This window comes from Zingiber officinale, chromosome 9B (genome assembly GCF_018446385.1).
Source record: "Zingiber officinale cultivar Zhangliang chromosome 9B, Zo_v1.1, whole genome shotgun sequence".
Taxonomy (NCBI): domain Eukaryota; kingdom Viridiplantae; phylum Streptophyta; class Magnoliopsida; order Zingiberales; family Zingiberaceae; genus Zingiber; species Zingiber officinale.
In genome coordinates, this window is record NC_056003.1 from 84835164 (window position 1) to 84854815 (window position 19652).

General features: G+C 36.9%; 2 protein-coding genes across 2 annotated transcripts; both read left to right on the forward strand.

Annotated features, from left to right (window-relative positions):
• The first annotated feature begins 7600 nt into the window (after nucleotides 1–7600).
• LOC122022364 lies at nucleotides 7601–13114 on the forward strand. Its single transcript, XM_042580331.1, has 4 exons — nucleotides 7601–7817; nucleotides 11752–11999; nucleotides 12529–12715; nucleotides 12812–13114. The coding sequence occupies exons 1-4, from the start codon at nucleotides 7671–7673 to the stop codon at nucleotides 12932–12934; spliced, it is 705 nt and encodes a 234-aa protein (XP_042436265.1). The 5' UTR covers nucleotides 7601–7670; the 3' UTR covers nucleotides 12935–13114.
• A 1067-nt stretch (nucleotides 13115–14181) lies between these two features.
• LOC122024518 (plant UBX domain-containing protein 10-like) lies at nucleotides 14182–18079 on the forward strand. Its single transcript, XM_042583167.1, has 4 exons — nucleotides 14182–15052; nucleotides 15838–16008; nucleotides 16161–16364; nucleotides 17564–18079. The coding sequence occupies exons 1-4, from the start codon at nucleotides 14294–14296 to the stop codon at nucleotides 17792–17794; spliced, it is 1365 nt and encodes a 454-aa protein (XP_042439101.1). The 5' UTR covers nucleotides 14182–14293; the 3' UTR covers nucleotides 17795–18079.
• Nucleotides 18080–19652: the final 1573 nt, after the last annotated feature.

A 19652-nucleotide genomic window follows, 5' to 3' on the forward strand; every position in this document is an offset into this window, starting at 1 on the left:
ATGTGGATAAGTTCTATGCTTCATATGGAACCAAATGATATAAGAACCCTACTGATATGTTTCGGCCAAATTGAAATAAATGGGTTAGGGTTAGAGTTTTGAACTCAAACATGCTTATTCATGAAGTATAATGCCTTGTATGTGCTTAGATCAAGTTTACATGTTATGTGGATAAGTTCTATGCTTCATATGGAACCAAATGATATAAGAACCCTACTGATATGTTTCGGCCAAATTGAAATAAATGGGTTAGGGTTAGAGTTTTGAACTCAAACATGCTTATTCATGAAGTATAATGTCTTGTATGTGCTTAGATCAAGTTTACATGTTATGTGGATAAGTTCTATGCTTCATATGGAACCAAATGATATAAGAACCCTACTGATATGTTTCGGCCAAATTGAGATAAATGGGTTAAGGTTAGAGTTTTGAACTCAAACATGCTTATTCATGAAGTATAATGTCTTGTATGTGCTTAGATCAAGTTTACATGTTATGTGGATAAGTTCTATGCTTCATATGGAATGAAATGAGGTTGAAACCTACTGATATGGTTCGGCCAAGATGGATTAATTGGGTTAGGAAAGAGTTTAAACCTAACCAAACATGCTTATGCATTTTCATGATATGTAGCCTTTGATATATAAGTAGATTAAGCTTTCATGCTTTATGATGTGATGAAAATATGCTTTACGATATGTTGCATTTCTATGTCTTATGATAAGATGTGTCATGTTTATGATATGATATGATAGACTTATGACATGATAGGCTATGGTCATGATATGATATGCTAGACTCATGATATGATATGCCATGTTCATGATATGTTATGCTAAGTTCATGAGATGATATGCCAAGTTTGATGATAAGAAAATAACATGTTATACTTTATGTTATGATAAGAACATGTTATATAATGCACGTGTGAATGGCTTATGTAAGAAGAAAAGCCTAAAGAGTTGCTTCCTTTAAGTTGGGACCAAGAGCACTCTTCATGTTATGAAAAAGAGTTGCTTCCCTTAAGTTGGGATCAAGAGCACTCTTCATGCTATGGTAAAGAGATGCTTCCCTTAAGTTGGGGATCAAGAGCTCTCTTCATGATATGACAAGAATAATGACATGTATGATATGATGAGATATGATATGCATGATATTTTACTTTGTATGGCTTGTACCAAGGGTGGACTCCATAAGCGCACCGGGGTCGACGGACTATGAACGGACCTCGTTAAGGGATGAGCTCCTCAGTACGCCCCTAGGTCGACGGACTATGAACTGACCTAGATCCCTAGTAGGTTCGGGGCTAGCAACCCTGTCCTAAGGATTGCGCGCATTTATGTTTACATGTGGTACAAGCCGGGGCCCTTCTCATGATGATGATATGATATTCAAGTATGTATACTATATGTTTTGAAAGAAGCATGATGCATATGTGCATTCCATGATACATGTTTTAAAAATATACATATTGCATCTACATGCACATATTTATGAAATTATGTTTATGCACCCTTATGAACAGGTTGAGTTATGATACATGTTTACATGATATGATAGGCTTCATGATATGTGCTTACAGAAAGTGATATGAATCATGATATACACTCACATGCTATACTCTGATATGTTATGCTCCTTATGTGATATGATATATTATGTTCTGTTTTCCCTCATGTTATGTTATGAGATGTTATGGTTTTTACATGATAAGATATGTTCTATGTTATGATTCTCCATGCTATGTTATGCTATGCTATGGTTTCTACATGTTATGTTATGTTATGTGTTTTTCGGATTTATGGGTAGGCAAGGATCTCACTAAGCCTTTGGCTTATAGCTACACGTTTTCCTTGTACTGCAGATAAAGGCAAGGAATGAATTGTTTAAGGGGAGCAGAGAAGGAAAGGCAATGAGGATGTGTGTGGAAGTGCTGGTGGATAGATCTATTTAAGTTTTTGAATTATCTAAGTTATGCATGTGAACAATGTTGGACCTATGCTTATGATAATGTTCAGCTAGTATGATATCCTACTCATGTTATGTTGGTACGTTTGACTTCACATGCCATGTTAAGAGAACTAGATGCATATGGTATATGTTATGATATGAAAAAAAAAACAATTAATTATATATGTCTTCCGCTGCCATGAATCCATATGCATTAGTATAATTGATGTCTATGTTTTAGTGACGTCCGTCCCTCTGGGGTGGCCTTAGTGCTACCTGGAAGGGCGGGCGTTACACGGAAGCTGTACTAATTAAAATTTTGCTAAACTATTATCATTTCCTGATTTTACATGTGTTAAGGGGTGTAATCCATCTTCCCTTTACCTTTATCTGCAGTATAAGGAAAATAGTATCTGTAAGCTTGAGAGCTTAGTAAGAAACCATCTACCTCACTAAAACATGCATTCGATGCAATATGCTTTTGAAAGAATGCTATTAAAATCATGTGCTGAACTTAAGAAACATGGCATACTGAAATCACTACACATGAATACAAAAACATGGCATACAGGTTCATAAGATATGGAAATCAAAACTGATCATAAGACTATCACATGCCTCTATAAGAAACTAAACAGAGCATGATCTGAACTAAGCTGATGCTAAACTAATGCTAGAGTTGTACTACTTTCACCTAGCTATTTTGTGAGGTTCTGAAAACTAATTACATAATAAGTGAAAATACATAATCATGTTGCTGTTTGTGCCCGGCGACTGTACTTGCTGTGCGCGCATCCCTAACTAAACCCTGGGTTGCAAATTCTGAATCTAGTAGGGTTTGCTAGGTTAGCTGAACCTAGGGACGACTATGGGAGTCCAACCCAATGGATATCTAATCCAGTACAGTGCCACTGAGAAAGTAAAATACTGAACATAAGCTAATAACTATTGTCTTACTTCTACTAGGTTGTCTAAACCCAGAACTAGGTTATCTGAACCTAGAGGCGACTGTGGGAGCCCACCCATTGGACATCTGGTCCTGTAAAAGCTGGAGCAAGACTAAATAGGCTATGTAAATGATTCTAGTGCATTTATCCAAGCTAATAAAATGCCTAATTTGCATTTGACTGCGCTAAACATTCTATCGAGCACTTGGTGTACGCTAGTGCACACCTTATGTGCTGAAATTTGCATACGACTAAACTAATGCATAAAAATCACACGAATAGCTACTTATACCGCAGGTGAGGGGTTTCTTACCTCCTGTGCTAATTGTCTTACGATTCTAATCGCTAGTTTCCCGGCGGAGAAGATCCCTTCGACGATCTCTTTGCGTCTACGCGTTCCTCTCGCGGAGGGGAGCGTCCTCGTATCCAAGATGTCGCTGGAAAGTGTTGGACCGTTGGGCCGGCTAGAAGGGTTGGTAAATAACCTGTCAATTAAAAACAGACAACCCTTCCTCGAACGATTAAGCTAACACTTGTAAAATGAATTAAGCAGAAAAATAGAAGCATAAAAGAAAAGACGAGGCACCAGATGTTTACTTGGTTACAACCGATGTGGTTGTTAATCCAAGGAAGATTAAGCTCAAAAACTCCTTCAGGCGGAGAAGCCTCTTACAGCGTTTAGGCACAGAAAACAGAAGCTTAACTACAACTAAAGCATACAAGTGTTTGGAAATAGAATGATCGTGATTGTTGAAAAGCTTCTGGACCAAGACTATATTTATAGCCTTGGTCGGGGCGCCTGGAAGGGTTCCGGGCGCCCTGGGGGGGGATAAAATTTATCCCCCAACGGTTGGATCGAGTAAAAGCTCGATCCTGTGAAAAAGTCTCTTCCGGGCGCCCCGGACAGCTCCGGGCGCCCCGGAGCCAAAAGTCAACTCAATTGACTTTTGGTCTGTGCTCTCTTCTCCGGTTCAGCTCGCCTCTGGTCCGGGTCTTTCTGCTCCGGCTCCGCTTGCTTGGGTGATCTCTGACATCCGGAATAGGGCTCACCCGAACCCATCTTCCGGTCTTCTCGAGCGTGCTTCCCTCCGACTTCTCGTCCCTCGGAATTACCGCGTGTCCCTTCTCGTCCACCAGCGTACTCATCCGCAGACTTCGTCCCTCGGTCGCACCCCATGCCGACCTTCGCGCTAGCTGCGTCTCTTGCTCCCCGAGCAATCTTCTGCTTCGGCTTTCGTACCTCGGAACCACCGCGCGAACTTCCTTCTCGTCCGCCGGTGTACTCTTCCGCAGCACCTCGTCCCTCGGACGCACAGCGTGCCGTCCTTCTCGCTAGCTGCGTCTTCCGCTCGAGTACATGTGTTCCTAAGCTCCTGCACACTTAGACACAAGGTTAAATACACACAGGACCTAACTTAACTTGTTGATCACACCAAAACAACCTTGGGGTTCCAACAATCTCCCCCTTTTTGGTGTGATCAACCCAAGTTAAGCTAGGGTTACAAATAAACATAGAATAAAAATAATTTATTGCAATAACATGCAACATGATAGAAAAAATTGAATTTCAAAAATTTCAAATTTTAATTTTCAATTTTCTACCTCCCCCTAGACTTATACTTTCCCTTCTCCCCCTTTGATCACAATAAAAATGAGGTTTCAAGAAAAACAATCTAAGGGTTTGACACTTAGAAAAATTATAGAAATCTATTTCAATGTTTTTCGGAGAAAAAATATTTCCAAATTAAAGAAAAAAAATTTCTAAGTTAAAGAATGACTTTTTGAAAAATTTCTATGTTTTCACCAGAAATAAATCTTTCTAAGCCCAAAAAATTATGCAAGAAAATTTAAAAAAAATTTGATAGCATTAAAAAAAACTTTTCTATGCATTTATTTTTTATACTGATACTTATATCCGCAAGTTTTAAATTTCCATTTCAATTTTTCATAACTTCTCAAATTACACTTTTTCAAATTTAAAGCCACAGATATTAAACATGCAATAATTTGTATCATGTTAATTTCTATTATTTTTTGAATTGTAACTTCACAAAAATATTCAAATAGCATAGATTCTAACTTGATAAAATTTTTCGACAATATAAAAAATTCTTTCGGCAATGTGCAAAATTCGTTCGAAAGAATGCAAGAATTTTTTAACAACAAAAATTCTAATTTACAGGAATCTATTAACAGATTTCTTAACCCGAAACATCTTTTCAGTGACTCAATTTCTAAATAGCAAAATTCTTTCGAGAGAGAAATTTGTAATTCGAAAAATTCTTCTAATTTGCATAATTCTTTTGTCAAAATATTTTTAAATTTGCAAATTTCTTTTGATAATATTTCTAATTTGCAAGACAAATTTGACAATTGATTTTCTAATTCAAAAAACTTTTTCAGTAATTCAATTTTTAAATCATAAAAATCTTCAGGCAATTTTTCTATTGAATTAATCGGTTGTTCAGAAGGTAGAGACCATACCTTACTTACCTCGTTGGCCGTTGGTTCTCCCCCTGTTGAATTAATTTCTTCCGAAGATTCTCCCCCTTCATCGATCTCGGGATGTACTTCGGATGTTGGGGTTGTCTCGGTAATTTCTTCCATCTCGGATTCTGATGACGGCTCGATGTCTATTGAGGGGACGACTTCAATCGGTTCTTCGTAGAGTTTTAAGAATTTTTCCCAAAGTGCTTTTGAGTTGTTGTATTCGCCGATTCTTTTGAGATCTTCATTTGGTATCACGGTTAGGAGATGAAATTCTGCCCGTCCGTTTGCCATCGATTCGTTACGTTGCTTTTTGTTCCAGAGACGTAGATCGAGTCTTTCTCCGTTCGTGTTCTTCGGTTCTTCATAACCAGATTTTAAAATTAAAGAAATACCAAAGTCTGAGTTAAGGTATACCTCCATTTGTTTCTTCCATGAAGAAAACTCCCCCTCGAATGCTGGTGGGTAGTCGCTAGCTCCGACCATTGTTTTGTTGCTTCAGATGGCGGTTAGTCCTTCTGAGGCGTCTCGGCTCTGATACCACTTGTAGGACCGTTGGGCCGGCTATAAGGGTTGGTAAATAACCTGTCAATTAAAAACAGACAACCTTTCCTCGAACGATTAAGCTAACACTTGTAAAATGAATTAAGCAGAAAAATAGAAGCATAAAAGAAAAGACGATGCACCAGATGTTTACTTGGTTACAACCGATGTGGTTGTTAATCCAAGGAAGATTAAGCTCAAAAACTCCTTTAGGTGGAGAAGCCTCTTACAGTGTTTAGGCACAGAAAACAGAAGCTTAACTACAACTAAAGCATACAAGTGTTTGGAAATAGAATGATCGTGATTGTTGAAAAGCTTCTAGACCAAGGCTATATTTATAGCCTTGGTCGGGGCGCCTGGAAGGGTTCCGGGCGCCCTGGGGGGGGATAAAATTTATCCCCCAACGGTTGGATCGAGTCAAAGCTCGATCCTGTGAAAAAGTCTCTTTCGGGCGCCCCGGACAGCTCCGGGCGCCCCGGACAGTTCCGGGCGCCCCGGAGCCAAAAGTCAACCCAATTGACTTTTGGTCCGTGCTCTCTTCTCCGGTTCAGCTCGCCTCTGGTCCGGGTCTTTCTGCTCCGGCTCCGCTTGCTTGGGTGATCTCTGACATCCGGAATAGGGCTCACCCGAACCCATCTACCGGTCTTCTCGAGCGTGCTTCCCTCCGGCTTCTCGTCCCTCGGAATTGCCGCGTGTCCCTTCTCGTCCACCAGCGTACTTATTCGCGGACCGCACCCCGTGCCGACCTTCGCGCTAGCTGCGTCTCTTGCTCCCCGAGCAATCTTCTGCTCCGGCTTTCGTACCTCGAAACCACCGCGCGCACTTCCTTCTCGTCCGCCGATGTACTCTTCCGCAGCACCTCGTCCCTCGGACGCACAGCGTGCCGTCCTTCTCGCTAGCTGCGTCTTCCGCTCGAGTACCTGTGTTCCTAAGCTCCTGCACACTTAGACACAAGGTTAAATACACACAGGACCTAACTTAACTTGTTGATCACACCAAAACAACCTTGGGGTTCCAACAGAAAGTCCTCCTATGGCTCTAGGGACGAAATCCCTAGGTGTGCTTGGGGGTTGGCGCCGAGAGAAGGAGGAGGGGAAGTGGGCGGCGGTGAGGGTTTGAGGGAGAGGAAAAGTTACGTTAAAAATAACTTTTCCCCTATTAATTCCCTATTTATATTAAGTGGGTAATTCCGCCCAACTCTAATATAAAATTAATTGTTTCCCTTTCCTTTCAGTATGGCCCTGTTGGGTTCACCTGGTTACTAGAGTCCGCTATAGGTCGTAGGACCCAACAGGTCTCGGGTTCAATTCGCGTAGGCTATTTTCGTTATCTATTTATTTTTGCTATTTCCGTAAATCTAAAAATTTCATAAAAATATCTTAAAATTCCAGAAAAATACTAGGATATTTCTAATAATTATTTTGAGAATTTTCGGGCGCTACAGTTATGCATGCATGCATGCATGAAAAAAAAGAAAGGAAACAAAAGAGGAGAGAGGAAAAATAAAATTGACTGATTTAGTAAATATTCAAAATAGCGTGGGTCTTTTGATTAATTTAAAATCTATGATGCATTGACGGATCAAATAAAATTGGTTGATTTAGTAAATATTCAAAATAGCGTGGGTCTTTTGATAAATTTAAAAATCTATGATGCATTGACAAATTGCCGAAGAAAGAATTCCGTTGAACTCCATGGTTCATTGGCATTGCTGCTTGGTCTTTCCTTCCTTCCTTTGCGGACATGGCGAGTCCCGGCGACAACGAGCACCAGTCGAAGAACCGGAAAAAGAAGGCGGCAATCGGGAAGGAAATAGGCGGGAGGTGGCCGCTTATCAAGCCGAAGAAGGATCTCCAGATCAACCGCCTCAAGGGCACCAATTTGTTCACGGTTTTATTTCTCAGACCGCCCCTTTTTACTACTTCCTGTTCTCCGCTTTTGTTTATCTTCTTGAAATTTTTAGTTTTAAAATCCCAACTGATTTTTCTTGCAAAATTCTGAATTGAAGATGCATGTTCGAGTGTTATTTAGCAAATAAATAAATAAATAAATAAATAACAAAAAATGGCAGAAGAACCAAAGAATACTGTGTTTTCCCCAAACCTAATCGCGAGAAACAACGAGTTTCTTAGAGTTTGTACTAATAATGAGATGAGCAGGTTACGGTTCATGAAAATCATGCAATAAATTGGAAAGATACCCCATAATCGTGTATTATTATGAACTTCTCAGGATCCAGTGCCAAATTTTTTGTTATCCACCTTTGTGCGGCTAATTGACTGTTAAATGGCTATTTTTTCACTATGATTTTATATTCCACCCTATTTTCTGAAGAAATGTAATAGAGGATTTATTGATGGGTTGTTAGGGCATTGAAATTAATTATTTTACCTGAACTATGTGGGTGGATAAGAATCCCTGCCTTGTCACATTGGATATGTATTTGGTTCTTCAATAGTTATTTAGAGTGCCAAACATTTGGTTTTGTGACATGGGTGAGGTTGGTGAGCATACAACTACTTTAGCTCGATTCCCAGTATTACTGTATTTGTTGCTCTTTCTTTTGGAATGCAACTGTTACATTGTTGGCTATTCTAAGTTCATTGTATCTCTTAATTTCACATAGCGATTTTCTGGAATATTATGATTCTAAGTAAATGGGTATGAGACATTATGCAAAGAGTACTCATTCTTCTCACAGCTTTTTCACTGTACTCATTCCTATGTAAAAGCAAGCATGTTAGCAAAAATAGATCTGTGAAAACAAAAAGTGATTTAAGGATAGGAGATGACACTAATCAGACTCATGTTCCAATTTTTTAAACACCTACTGCATAACCTGATCATGTGGATAGACTGAGCTTTGGATTTAATGTACACGAGATGTTTTTTTATTGCAAATCATCTGTCACGTTGCATTGATATTATGACTTTCATGTCAACCCTGTATCCAAGCCTCATCTGCTGATGTTAACTTGTTACAATCTTTAGTTCAATGTGTTATGCTATATCCATTAATTTAGCTTCCACCAATTCAAGTATTGTATTTTTCAAGCTACTATAGTCTTTTATTATTGCATTACTGGTTCTATGTCTGGTTGATGTTTGGAAATGGGACTTCATGTTCATTCCTACTGTCTTTTTCATTCTTTTATCTAGTTACCTACAATGTGTCAATGATCTGTGAATGTGACTATCAAACTACTGGGAGCACGATCACCAGATTCATCTATTAGGATGAAAATTAGTATGTTATCCCATCAATTTTCGTTATATATTATATGTGAAAACTTTGCTAGAATAGAACTATCACTGAAAGCTTAAGCTAGTAGGAACAGAACCTATCTATGCATATTTACCAAGTCCAACACATGAAATAGCTCAGTTTGATTAGAGATAAGTTATGGACGCTAGATAAATAACAAACAAGTTAACTATATGAAAACTATGTAATTAACTTTAGCTAGTTTATATATTTAAATTTTACTGTAATAGTCAATCAATTTTTTTCTTAAGTAACTAATACTCTTAAATTATTTATAAAATTATTGTTTTAATTAATTTAAACTTCACCATAAATCAAGTTAACTTTGATATAATTGTAAATGAAGTAAAGTTTTGCTTATAGTTTAATAATTAGCTATAACAATATTGTTTAAAGTATTTCCAATAAAGACTTCAGGTGGAGTAACTGAAGCATTTCCAATAAAGATAGGGTTACATCAAGGATCAGCTCTAAGTCCCTATCTTTTTACACTAATTATGGACGAACTCACTGCGCACATTCAAGACACAGTACCGTGTGCATATTGTTTGCAGATGATATTATTCTGGTAGATGAAACACGTGAAGGAGTAAATGCTAAACTAGAATCTTGGAGGGAAACATTAGAAGGGAAAGGTTTTAAGCTTAGTAGCTTAAAGACAGAATATAAGGAATTTAAGTTTAACAATATTAGAAGTAATGTAACAATTGTTAAGATAGGAGAGGACGAGTTGCCCGGAACCGAGAGATTTAAATATTTAGGGTCATTTTTGCAAAACGATGGAGGGATTGAGGGAGATGTCTTACATAGAATACAAGCAGGATGAGTGAATGGAGAGGAGTGTCGAATGTTTTATGTGACCGTAAAGTACCTCTTAAACGTAAAGGTAAGTTCTATAAAACCGCAATTAGACCTGCTATGTTACATGGAGTTGAATGTTGTGCTATGACTCGAGCACATGAGCAGAAGATGAGAGTTGCAGAGATGAGGATGTTAAGGTGGATGTGTGGACATACGAGGATAGATAAAATAAGAAATGAGAGCATTAGAGAGAAAGTCGGAGTTGCATCTATTGAGGAAAAACTCCGAGAGACACGTTTAAGATGGTATGGACATATACTTAGACGACCAATAAATGCTCTAGTTAGGCGATGTGAAACTATGATAAACATGCATATCAAACGAGGAAGAGGAAGACCAAAAAAGACTTGGTTAACAATAATAAAACAAGATAAAATTTATTTAAATATAGATGATGATATAATAGGAGATAGAACTCAATGGCGTAAAAAGATTCATATAACCGACCCCACCTAGTGGGAAAATGTTTGGTTGTTGTTGTAACAATATTGTTTAAAGTTTATACTACTATATCAAATTTTTTTATATTTAAATTAAATTAATATTTATTGTATATACTAATAACTTTTTACACTCATAACTATTTAGCAAGGAACCAATTTAGACATTCATATCCTTATCAGTAAATTAGGTGTTGGCGTGTTGCAAGCTTCTTCAATCACGCTCTGATGTATTGTTTTATAAAGAAACGAGATGATAGTGTGTTTGGTTGAATAAAAATGAAACAAGGATTAAGAAATCTTTTAATCTTGTTCCACTTTATATTTATGGTTATCTTCTGCATGTTAATCTGTACTTGTATGCTCAAATGTGCTCAAAAGCTGTGGAAGGTAGCATAGTTTATGAAATTAGGTTACAAAATTAAGGTCAAGCAAACAAACAAGAATATATCATGTTTGGTTAAGAAGCAAAGAAACAAGAAAGATAGTTATTAGTCAAGGCAAGAATGTGTATATGGGTGCTTAAGACACTAGCTAGCATGTGATTTATTTAAAAGTCAAACTCTTATGCTATATATAGTATGACTTGTATACCTTTAGTCCTATAACATGGGCTCAAGCGTTGATCGGTTTCACTTGGCACAACTGGAATACTTTTATTGTGCCAATACAGGTAATGTTGGCATAGTTACTGCCTATTTCAGCCGGTATCGCCAAGAACCAAGACAAGACAAGTCTCTCCAATAATGAGAGGAGTGTAAGAGAGGATAATCCAACCAAAGCAATACTAACAGCAAAGGAGTCATATTAGAGTCAAAAAAGCGCATAGGGTGCTTATTGGTGTTTTGCCTCCTACTATGCCAATTTAATTCAAAGTCTATGGTTAACTGAGATATATTTATAAATATGTGATGGAACTATCCAACTCTAGATGTTGTAGGGGCATTTTTAATCTAGTTCTTGAAAATTTATGAGGTGGATGCTACAAGAACCAATGTTCTCATCCTGCATGACAATTGTTGTTGGGATATTTTTGTAACTTGTTGCACTAGAGATTAAAGTACTGAAACTCATTTGAGTTGATTGGTGTGTTCTAAACTGTATCAGATGTTAGCACGACATGGTACTGAATGATATACCGAAAACTCTTGCATGAAATGATACTTTAAAAATCTTTTTATCTCGATAGAAATTTTTGCTGCTAAAAAAGAAGTCTGAAATGAACCTCAAGCATAATTACGACTGAATACTTTTGCAGATAGCAAACTTCTTCAGTAGCATTGAGTCAAAGGCCTACGTGGAAGCTGCAGAATCTTTTGGCTTTATTCACCAAGGAAGCCAGGGTCCAGCTAAAGGCGAAGCTTTTAGGGATAATGATCGCATGTCAGTTACTGATCCTTTACTCGCTGAAATCATTTGGCAATCAGGCTTGAAAAGAGTGTTTGATGATATCAAGCTCCAGGGGAAGGTTGCCGTCGGTCTGAATCCAAATATACGTTTTTACAGGTAATAACAAGACATTTACTATTTATTTCATTTTTTAGTTTATTGCTTTTCATGCTTTTGGTAGATATATTAGTTTTGCTCTTTGTTATATAAGATACTTGTAGAAGTTGAATAGCAAAATTTTGCCTTGATCTAAATCATTTTTAAAACACTTTAGAATGCCTTCTTTTTAGTGGCTTTGACCTAACTTTAGCACTCAGTTGTAATCATTAACCATTTTGACCTCTGCAATGTGGGTTTATAATTGATGATTCCATGGTTTGAAATTTCTATCCAACCTCGGCTGAAATGTAAATATGTCGGCAGTGCTTTATGGCGTGCCTATTAGTACGAGGCCTCAGAGTTGATGACTTTCGATATCATCTACATTGACAAGTTTCACATGTTTAATAGGCAGAACAATAAAGTTCACTCATACTGCTTGGGGACGACTCAGAATTATAAATCTTTGATTTGCCACAATATTAGATGATGCATTATAGACCTGATTATTTTTGTAAAAATCTATAACTTGTTTTATATCTATCAGATATACAGTGGGCCAAAGGTTTGGTAGGCATATCGACGAGAGCGTTGATCTCGGAGGAGGGCAAACAACCCAATATACCCTACTAATATATCTTACCGGAAAGAGCAGCAATAAGGATAAATCCCTGCAATCTTTGGCTGGAGGTGAAACTGTTTTCTATGATCAAGGAAGAGGGATTGTTGCAGAGGTAAGTATCACTAGTAGCAACTAGATTTCATCGAAATGTTTTGGTTCACTCGTTATCAAATAAATATGTATCGAACTAACGACAGTCTTTACGCAGGTCGCTCCAGTAGAAGGAATGGCACTTCTCCACATCCACGGACACAAGTGCATGCTCCATGAAGCTCGTACCGTAATGAAAAACACAAAATATGTATTGCGCTCGGATGTGGTCTTCGCTTGACGAGTTTGATTTGCCTTTCTTCCTCTACTGCAACAAATCCGTGTCATGTTTTCATTGTAGAATCCGGATTAGGTAACCCATGCGACTTTTGAGATCATTGAGGCTTCTTGACGTGTAGCTAACTCCTTCATAACAAGGAGCAATCGAAGAAAAGAATGACAATTATTTTTGATACCGTAAGTATTTTTCCATCCCCTCAAGTTATTTGACATCATATTATCATCTACTGGAATTATATGGAATTGTCTTTTAGATTTTGATATTTCTATTATTATTTTTTAATTATTATTCGGCTTATAACTCTCATCTCTACCTTTATATGTAGAAACGAATAAAGGTTGAAGAAATTTTCTATTGGTTGAAGAAATTTATTAGAAATGAATATTTTGAAAGTCAATTTTTAAATATATATAAATTATATTTTAAATTTATTTGGATGAATTGAGAGAAATTGTTTTATTATTATTATTATTATTCTTATTATTTGGTGATGCATTTTTTTTCTATCCGGCTGGACGATTTGTGTTTTAGATTAGATTTGAAATATTAAGTGTTCGTTTCATTTTTTATCACCGCACCATGAAAGGTTAATTAAGAGACAATGAATTAATTTATTCTATGAAATCTTAGGGTGCGTTTTGTATACGTGTTTTTCATTTTTGTTTTTTTTTGAAAAAATGTGCGTTTTCTGAAAAATGATGTTTGGTTTGTATTTTTCGTGTCTATTTTCTAAAAAAAATAGATAATGTTTTCTAAAAAAATGGAGAATTACAAAAAAAATTATTTTCTATTTTATAGAAAATGTGCGCTTTTTAAAAAATAAAAGACGTACATACCAAACGTACTCTTAGTATTCGTAGAAATCTCTGTCACTCCTGAAAGCTAGACTTTATTACATGTTTTAGATAACATAACGATATGTTCAATTGGCCTAGCTAATCTTCTCGATCTCATATTCCTCCGAATGAAACGTGTAATTAAAATGGTACTACATTTCTTGACTGTAGTAGCTAACTAAATTTATCAATAATTATATAAGAATATTTTTCTCAATTTCTAATAAAAAAGAAAAATATAGAATATTTTTATTAATTATTACACATGCCCTGATTTACTCTACTGTCTAACTGCGTTCATCAGTAATTATATAAGATTTTTTTCTCACTTTTTAATAAAAAAGAAAAATATAGAATGTTTTTATTAATTATTACGCATTATGATTGGTATATAGTAGAACTGCTCGCCTTTTGACCAAGTGAAGCCTCTCTCTTTCTCACCACTACAAACCCTACCGATAGAAGAAACCAAGACGACCGATAAGGGAACCCTACCCGATTCGATCTCCGTGAAGCAGCGGCCATGGCGGATGGATTCGAGGACAAATTGGGCTACTTCCAGGCCATTACCGGCATCGAAGATCCCGATCTCTGCACCGATATCCTCTCCGCCCATAATTGGGATCTTGAGCTCGCCATCGCCTCTATCACATCCAATGCCCCATCCTCCTCATCTGCCGCCGCCGCAGCAGCAAATCCTTTCCCCGCCGCCGCTTCCTCCTCCGCCCCTACACCAGCCGTGGTCGCCGGCCCGGCTCCCGGCATCGCCTGGCGGATCGTCACCCTCCCTTTCTACGTCGTCTCCGGCGCCGTTGGCCTCGGTTTCTGGATCGCGGGCGGAGTCCTCAATCGCACCATCGGCATCCTCGGCTATCTTGCCTCGCCACGCGGCGCGGAGGGCGACCGCCTGATCCCCGTCTCGGCCTCCACGGCCGAGGCGGGGGACTTCGTCGCCGCCTTTGAGAGGGATTACCCTGCCGACACCAGGCCTCGCTTCGCTGCCGAGGGGTTCATGGACGCCCTACTGCGCGCACAGCGGGAATTCAAGCTGATGCTCGTGTACCTGCACTCTCCTGAACACCCGGATGTGCCGGCCTTCTGCGAGGGAACCCTGTGCTCGCCCCCAGTGGTTGCTTTTCTAACTGAAAATTTTGTGGTTTGGGGCGGGAGCATTAGGAGAGAGGAAGGATTTAAGATGAGTAATAGCCTCAAGGCTTCCCGCTTTCCATTCTGTGCCATAGTCATGGCCACCGACAACCAAAGGATTGCCCTCCTTCATCAGGTACATCACTCTTTGTAGTCTTCAATATATATACTCTAATTAATTCTTGTTGTCATCAGAGGAGAAGCTTTTTGCCATAGCTACTAGACTGTTGCCCTTCTCCTTTTGGAATTCTGTAAAGCAATGCACACATCTGATAGTTTAGCGCATTTATTATCTTGGCTTATGCCCATGATTTTTATACAGTCGCAAATATTATTATTCTTTTTTAAAAAAAGAAGATTCTAGTTAATGTAACTAAAAGGGAATTTTGTATTGTCTAAATGTGACTGGTGATAGATATCATCTTTGCATAGTTCAACAAAGGGATTAGATCTATGTAACCGACTCAAAAAATAATTTGTACTAACACTGCTGGATGATGAATGTGACTGGTGATAGATAATACGTTCACCTTTTGATTGATTGACTTAAGTATTTATACTTTTAAAAATTGTTTTTACTCTTCAAAGTCAAAGAAAACATGTCTGGTCCTTACTTCTTACACGTGGTTCTCTCTAGGTTGATGTGTTAAAAGTTGTCTACTTATCTGTGTTTATAGCACGCACTCCCTTTCATCTCCTTCTGTTAGATGTATAGTTGGCATAATGTTACACTATTTGTTGTCCATAAATTATATACTATTTTATTTTCTTTTTCATAATTCATATGTTATTTTCTTGTTCATAAATTATATACTTATTTCTTTTTCATAATTCATATGTTATTTTCTTGTGCATATACTTTTGAGGGGTGTTACATTCTCTTAATGGCTTTCTAGTTGTTATATCTTATACATTATGCAGATTGAGGGCCCCAAGCCACCTGAAGAAATGCTTACATTGCTTCAACGTGTATTTGAAGAATGTGCCCCATCATTAATTACTGCAAGGATAGAATCTGAAGAGCGGCGAAACAATCAGCGTTTACGAGAAGAGCAAGATGCTGCATATAGAGCAGCACTTGAAGCTGATCAAGTATGCCAGTGTTTTTTATTAAGTTGGGTTTTGGTTTATTGATGGTTTTATGCATCTGCACTATCATAAACATTGGATAATGTGCCATATTACTGCAAGTTCTATGCATACCATGTCAGCATTTAAAACCTATGCAACTTGTAACAAATCAGGCAAGAGAGCGTCGACTGAAAGAAGAGGAAGATAGGTTGAAGAGAGAGGCTGAAGAGGCTGAAAGGAAGCGCAAGGAAGAAGAAGAGGCCTTGGCAAGAGCAGCTCATGAAGCTGCTGAAAAAGAAGCTGCTCTTACTAGAAGACGGCAAGAGAAAGCAATGGCATTGGGTGCTGAACCTGACAAAGGGCCTAACGTTACACGAGTAAGTGTCACAAAGCTCTCTATTTTCTGAATGGAGTATTCCAGAGTTTATACTCCCTAAAGCCATCTATTGAAGATACCTACTGTTATGAAGAGACCATGATAAGAGGTTTTTCAAGTTAACAATACTTTTTGACTCTTTTTAGTAACTGTTATATAGAACATCTATTTTTCTAGATAATGATATTATTGTATTACCAGTTTATGAAACATTAAAATACCTTTCTTGTTTCAAAAAAGTTATCTGTTTATACCCAAAATTTTATTCTCATGGCACTAATACATTGTCCATGGACACTAACGTCATCAATTCAAGTTTAACCATAATGAATTTCTGGTGGTTCTCATGCATTGAGTGCAATGATTGAAAACTAGAGAAGCTAAAACTAGTAGGATAAGAAAAAAAATCATGATCTTTGCTTACGTGCAGTGAATGTATCAATTTTGTGTAGAAATTGCAATATCTTTCTGCTTATTTCTTTTGCTAGTAATATAAATTGTGTATAGATTGTGGCATAATTGAGTATTCTGTTGTTTATTGCTAGAAAGTGCTCAATGATGCCATATCTGCTTTTTATGGACAGTAGATTCCTTAAACAAGTATTATTGTCCTCTGTTTCAATCACAATCCTTGGCTAGAGCTGCGTTGCATATCTTGAAACTAATCATGATTTGAACTAGTTTTTATCTCCTAATGTTCAGTTGGAAAAGTTGACTTAAGATGTTGGATTGACATCTTAAATCTTCATTGACAATATAGCAGATTTTTCGTAATTATGCAGTCAATTGTTTGGTCACGCTTTACATTATTTTTAGTTTGCATTTCTTGTTTGCTTAGTTTTACCAAGCTTATTCATTTAGTACAATTTTGTCTAGTGTTTTTGGTTTCATAGAAAACAATATCTCATCTGCAATTTAATGAGCATATATTTGTATCCAATTAATGACATGTGTATTATCAATTGAAATCAGCTGGTAAATGTATTTTTATACGTGTAATTTGTGGCCTCTGATTGATAGAATTGGGTTAGAGAATTAAGAGAAAATATAACAAAAGATTAAGGGAAGTTATGACTGAAATCCTTATGTTGTTTATGAGATATCAGTTAAAAGTTTATATACTATTTATATGAATGTATGTAATAATTTAAACATTATCTTGAGTTACAGAACTGATGCAAACATTATGATCACTTTCAGGTGCTTGTTCGATTCCCAACTGGAGAGCGCAAGGAGAGGAGGTTTCACTGTACCACAACAATCAGCTCTCTATACGACTATGTTGATTCCTTGGGATGCTTGGAAGCAGAAAACTACACCCTAGTTTCAAACTTTCCCCGTGTGACCTATGGCTCTGAAAAGCATTCGTTGACGCTAAAGGAAGCCGGCTTGCACCCACAGGCGAGCCTTTTCGTCGAGATTGACTCATGAGAAATGTTGTCGAGATCTTGTTTCTATCAACTCAATCCTTGGAACTTTCACACTGCCTGTAGATTCACTTTTTTTTTTTTTTGCTTGAAGCGGGAAAAAAACACTAGGATAAAGAATTTCATGAACTTAGCCGAATTGAAGGTCAAATTCTCATAGTATGATCCGACTTTGCTGTTAGAAAAATAAGCTCTAGTGCAAGTTTAACTGCCCTGGCAAAGATATTTGTTGCACTTGAAAAAGTTTCTTTATGCTTGTTTACCAAATGGACAAAGCATAATTTGACCACATCTGATTCTTTGTAGCGATTGTAACTTGCTTTTATAGGTGTCTTGCTATCTGTTTCTGGTTGTGATATTCTGATTATCACCTTCATAGTGCACTTCCTATTGCTCACAAATTGCCACTTTTATTTGCTCTATGGAGCTGTAAACAAGTTCTCATGCTTGTTTATTACGGAGAATAGGGGAAGGGAAACACATGATGAGCTCAAAACTACTCTCCATGTTTACTTTTTTTGTTGCTCAAAACCGCTTCTACATGTTTCAGTTGTCACTTTTCATCTATATATAGGGATGTAAACGAGTAAAATTGAGCCGATCAGTATTAGGCTTGAGCTCGGCTCGTTTAAGTTATATTCGGATTCGAGTTCGGCTTGAGCTCGAATCGAGCTTTTATCACAAGGTTCGAGCTCGGTTCGTTTTAGAATTATCAAGTTCACGAACAGTTCGAGCTCGGTTCGTTATTAGCTTGATTATCAAAGTTAACAAGTCTAACTCGTTAAGCGAACTCGAGCTCGTTTTAAAGTTTATTTTTTGGTTCATTTTAAAGCTTATTTTAAGATTCGTTTTAGAGTTTATTTTTTTTGGCTCATTTTAGAGCTCATTTTTTTTTGGCTCGGTTTAAGGTTCGTTTTTTTCGCTCGTGAGTCTATAAACGAACATATTCGCGAGCTCACGAGCTGAATATCCTTAAGCTCGAGTTTAGTTCGATAAAACTGTCGAGTTCGAAATTGAGTTCAAGCTTGGCTCGATAAGATAAACGAACGAATTCGAACAAATTTTTTACCGAATCAATTTTCGAATAATTCACGAACCGTTTGATTCATCTACATTCTTAACTATATATTTTTGCTTTACGTGCTTGATTGACTTGCTCTAATCTCTACATTCCTCTGACTCCGTTTACCCTTTTTTTTCTTTCAATATTCAACCTTGGTGCACACATACAACAACCTTATCATAGCACAGAGGCTCGAGGGATCTTGGTGGTCCTCGTGTCTTTATTTTTAATTATTTTTCATATTTTAAATTATTTTTTAAAAATAATTTTTAGCATTAAATTTATAGCTCGATAGGCAGACCCAAACTGGCCCAAGCTCACTACTGTCCTGAATAATATTATACAATGTAGTAATAATCAATTAGCATTGATATAATTAGGAGAAATAAATGAATATATAGGATTTAGTTCATAGTTACAATTGAATCAATTAATTACTACATTAGAGTAATCAATTAAAAAGTTATAAATATGTTCAATACACTAGAGTAATCAATTAAAAAATTATAAATATGTTCAAAAGATTATAACTTTTAATATAGTGTCTTAAATTAATATATAAGAGTATGATATAATTAGAAAAACTAAATAAATATATAAAATATAATTTCAAATCTTTTTAAACTTTCTAGTTTATTGAGTCGATTTTAATTTTTAATTAATTGCTATAATGTAAGAATTGATTTGATAAAGTTATGTGATCATAAACAGTAATTTAATCGATTGCTATGGTGTAGTATTTGTTTAATTTTTTTAAATAATTAAAATGTCCTTTGTGATAAAGAAAATTATGACTCTT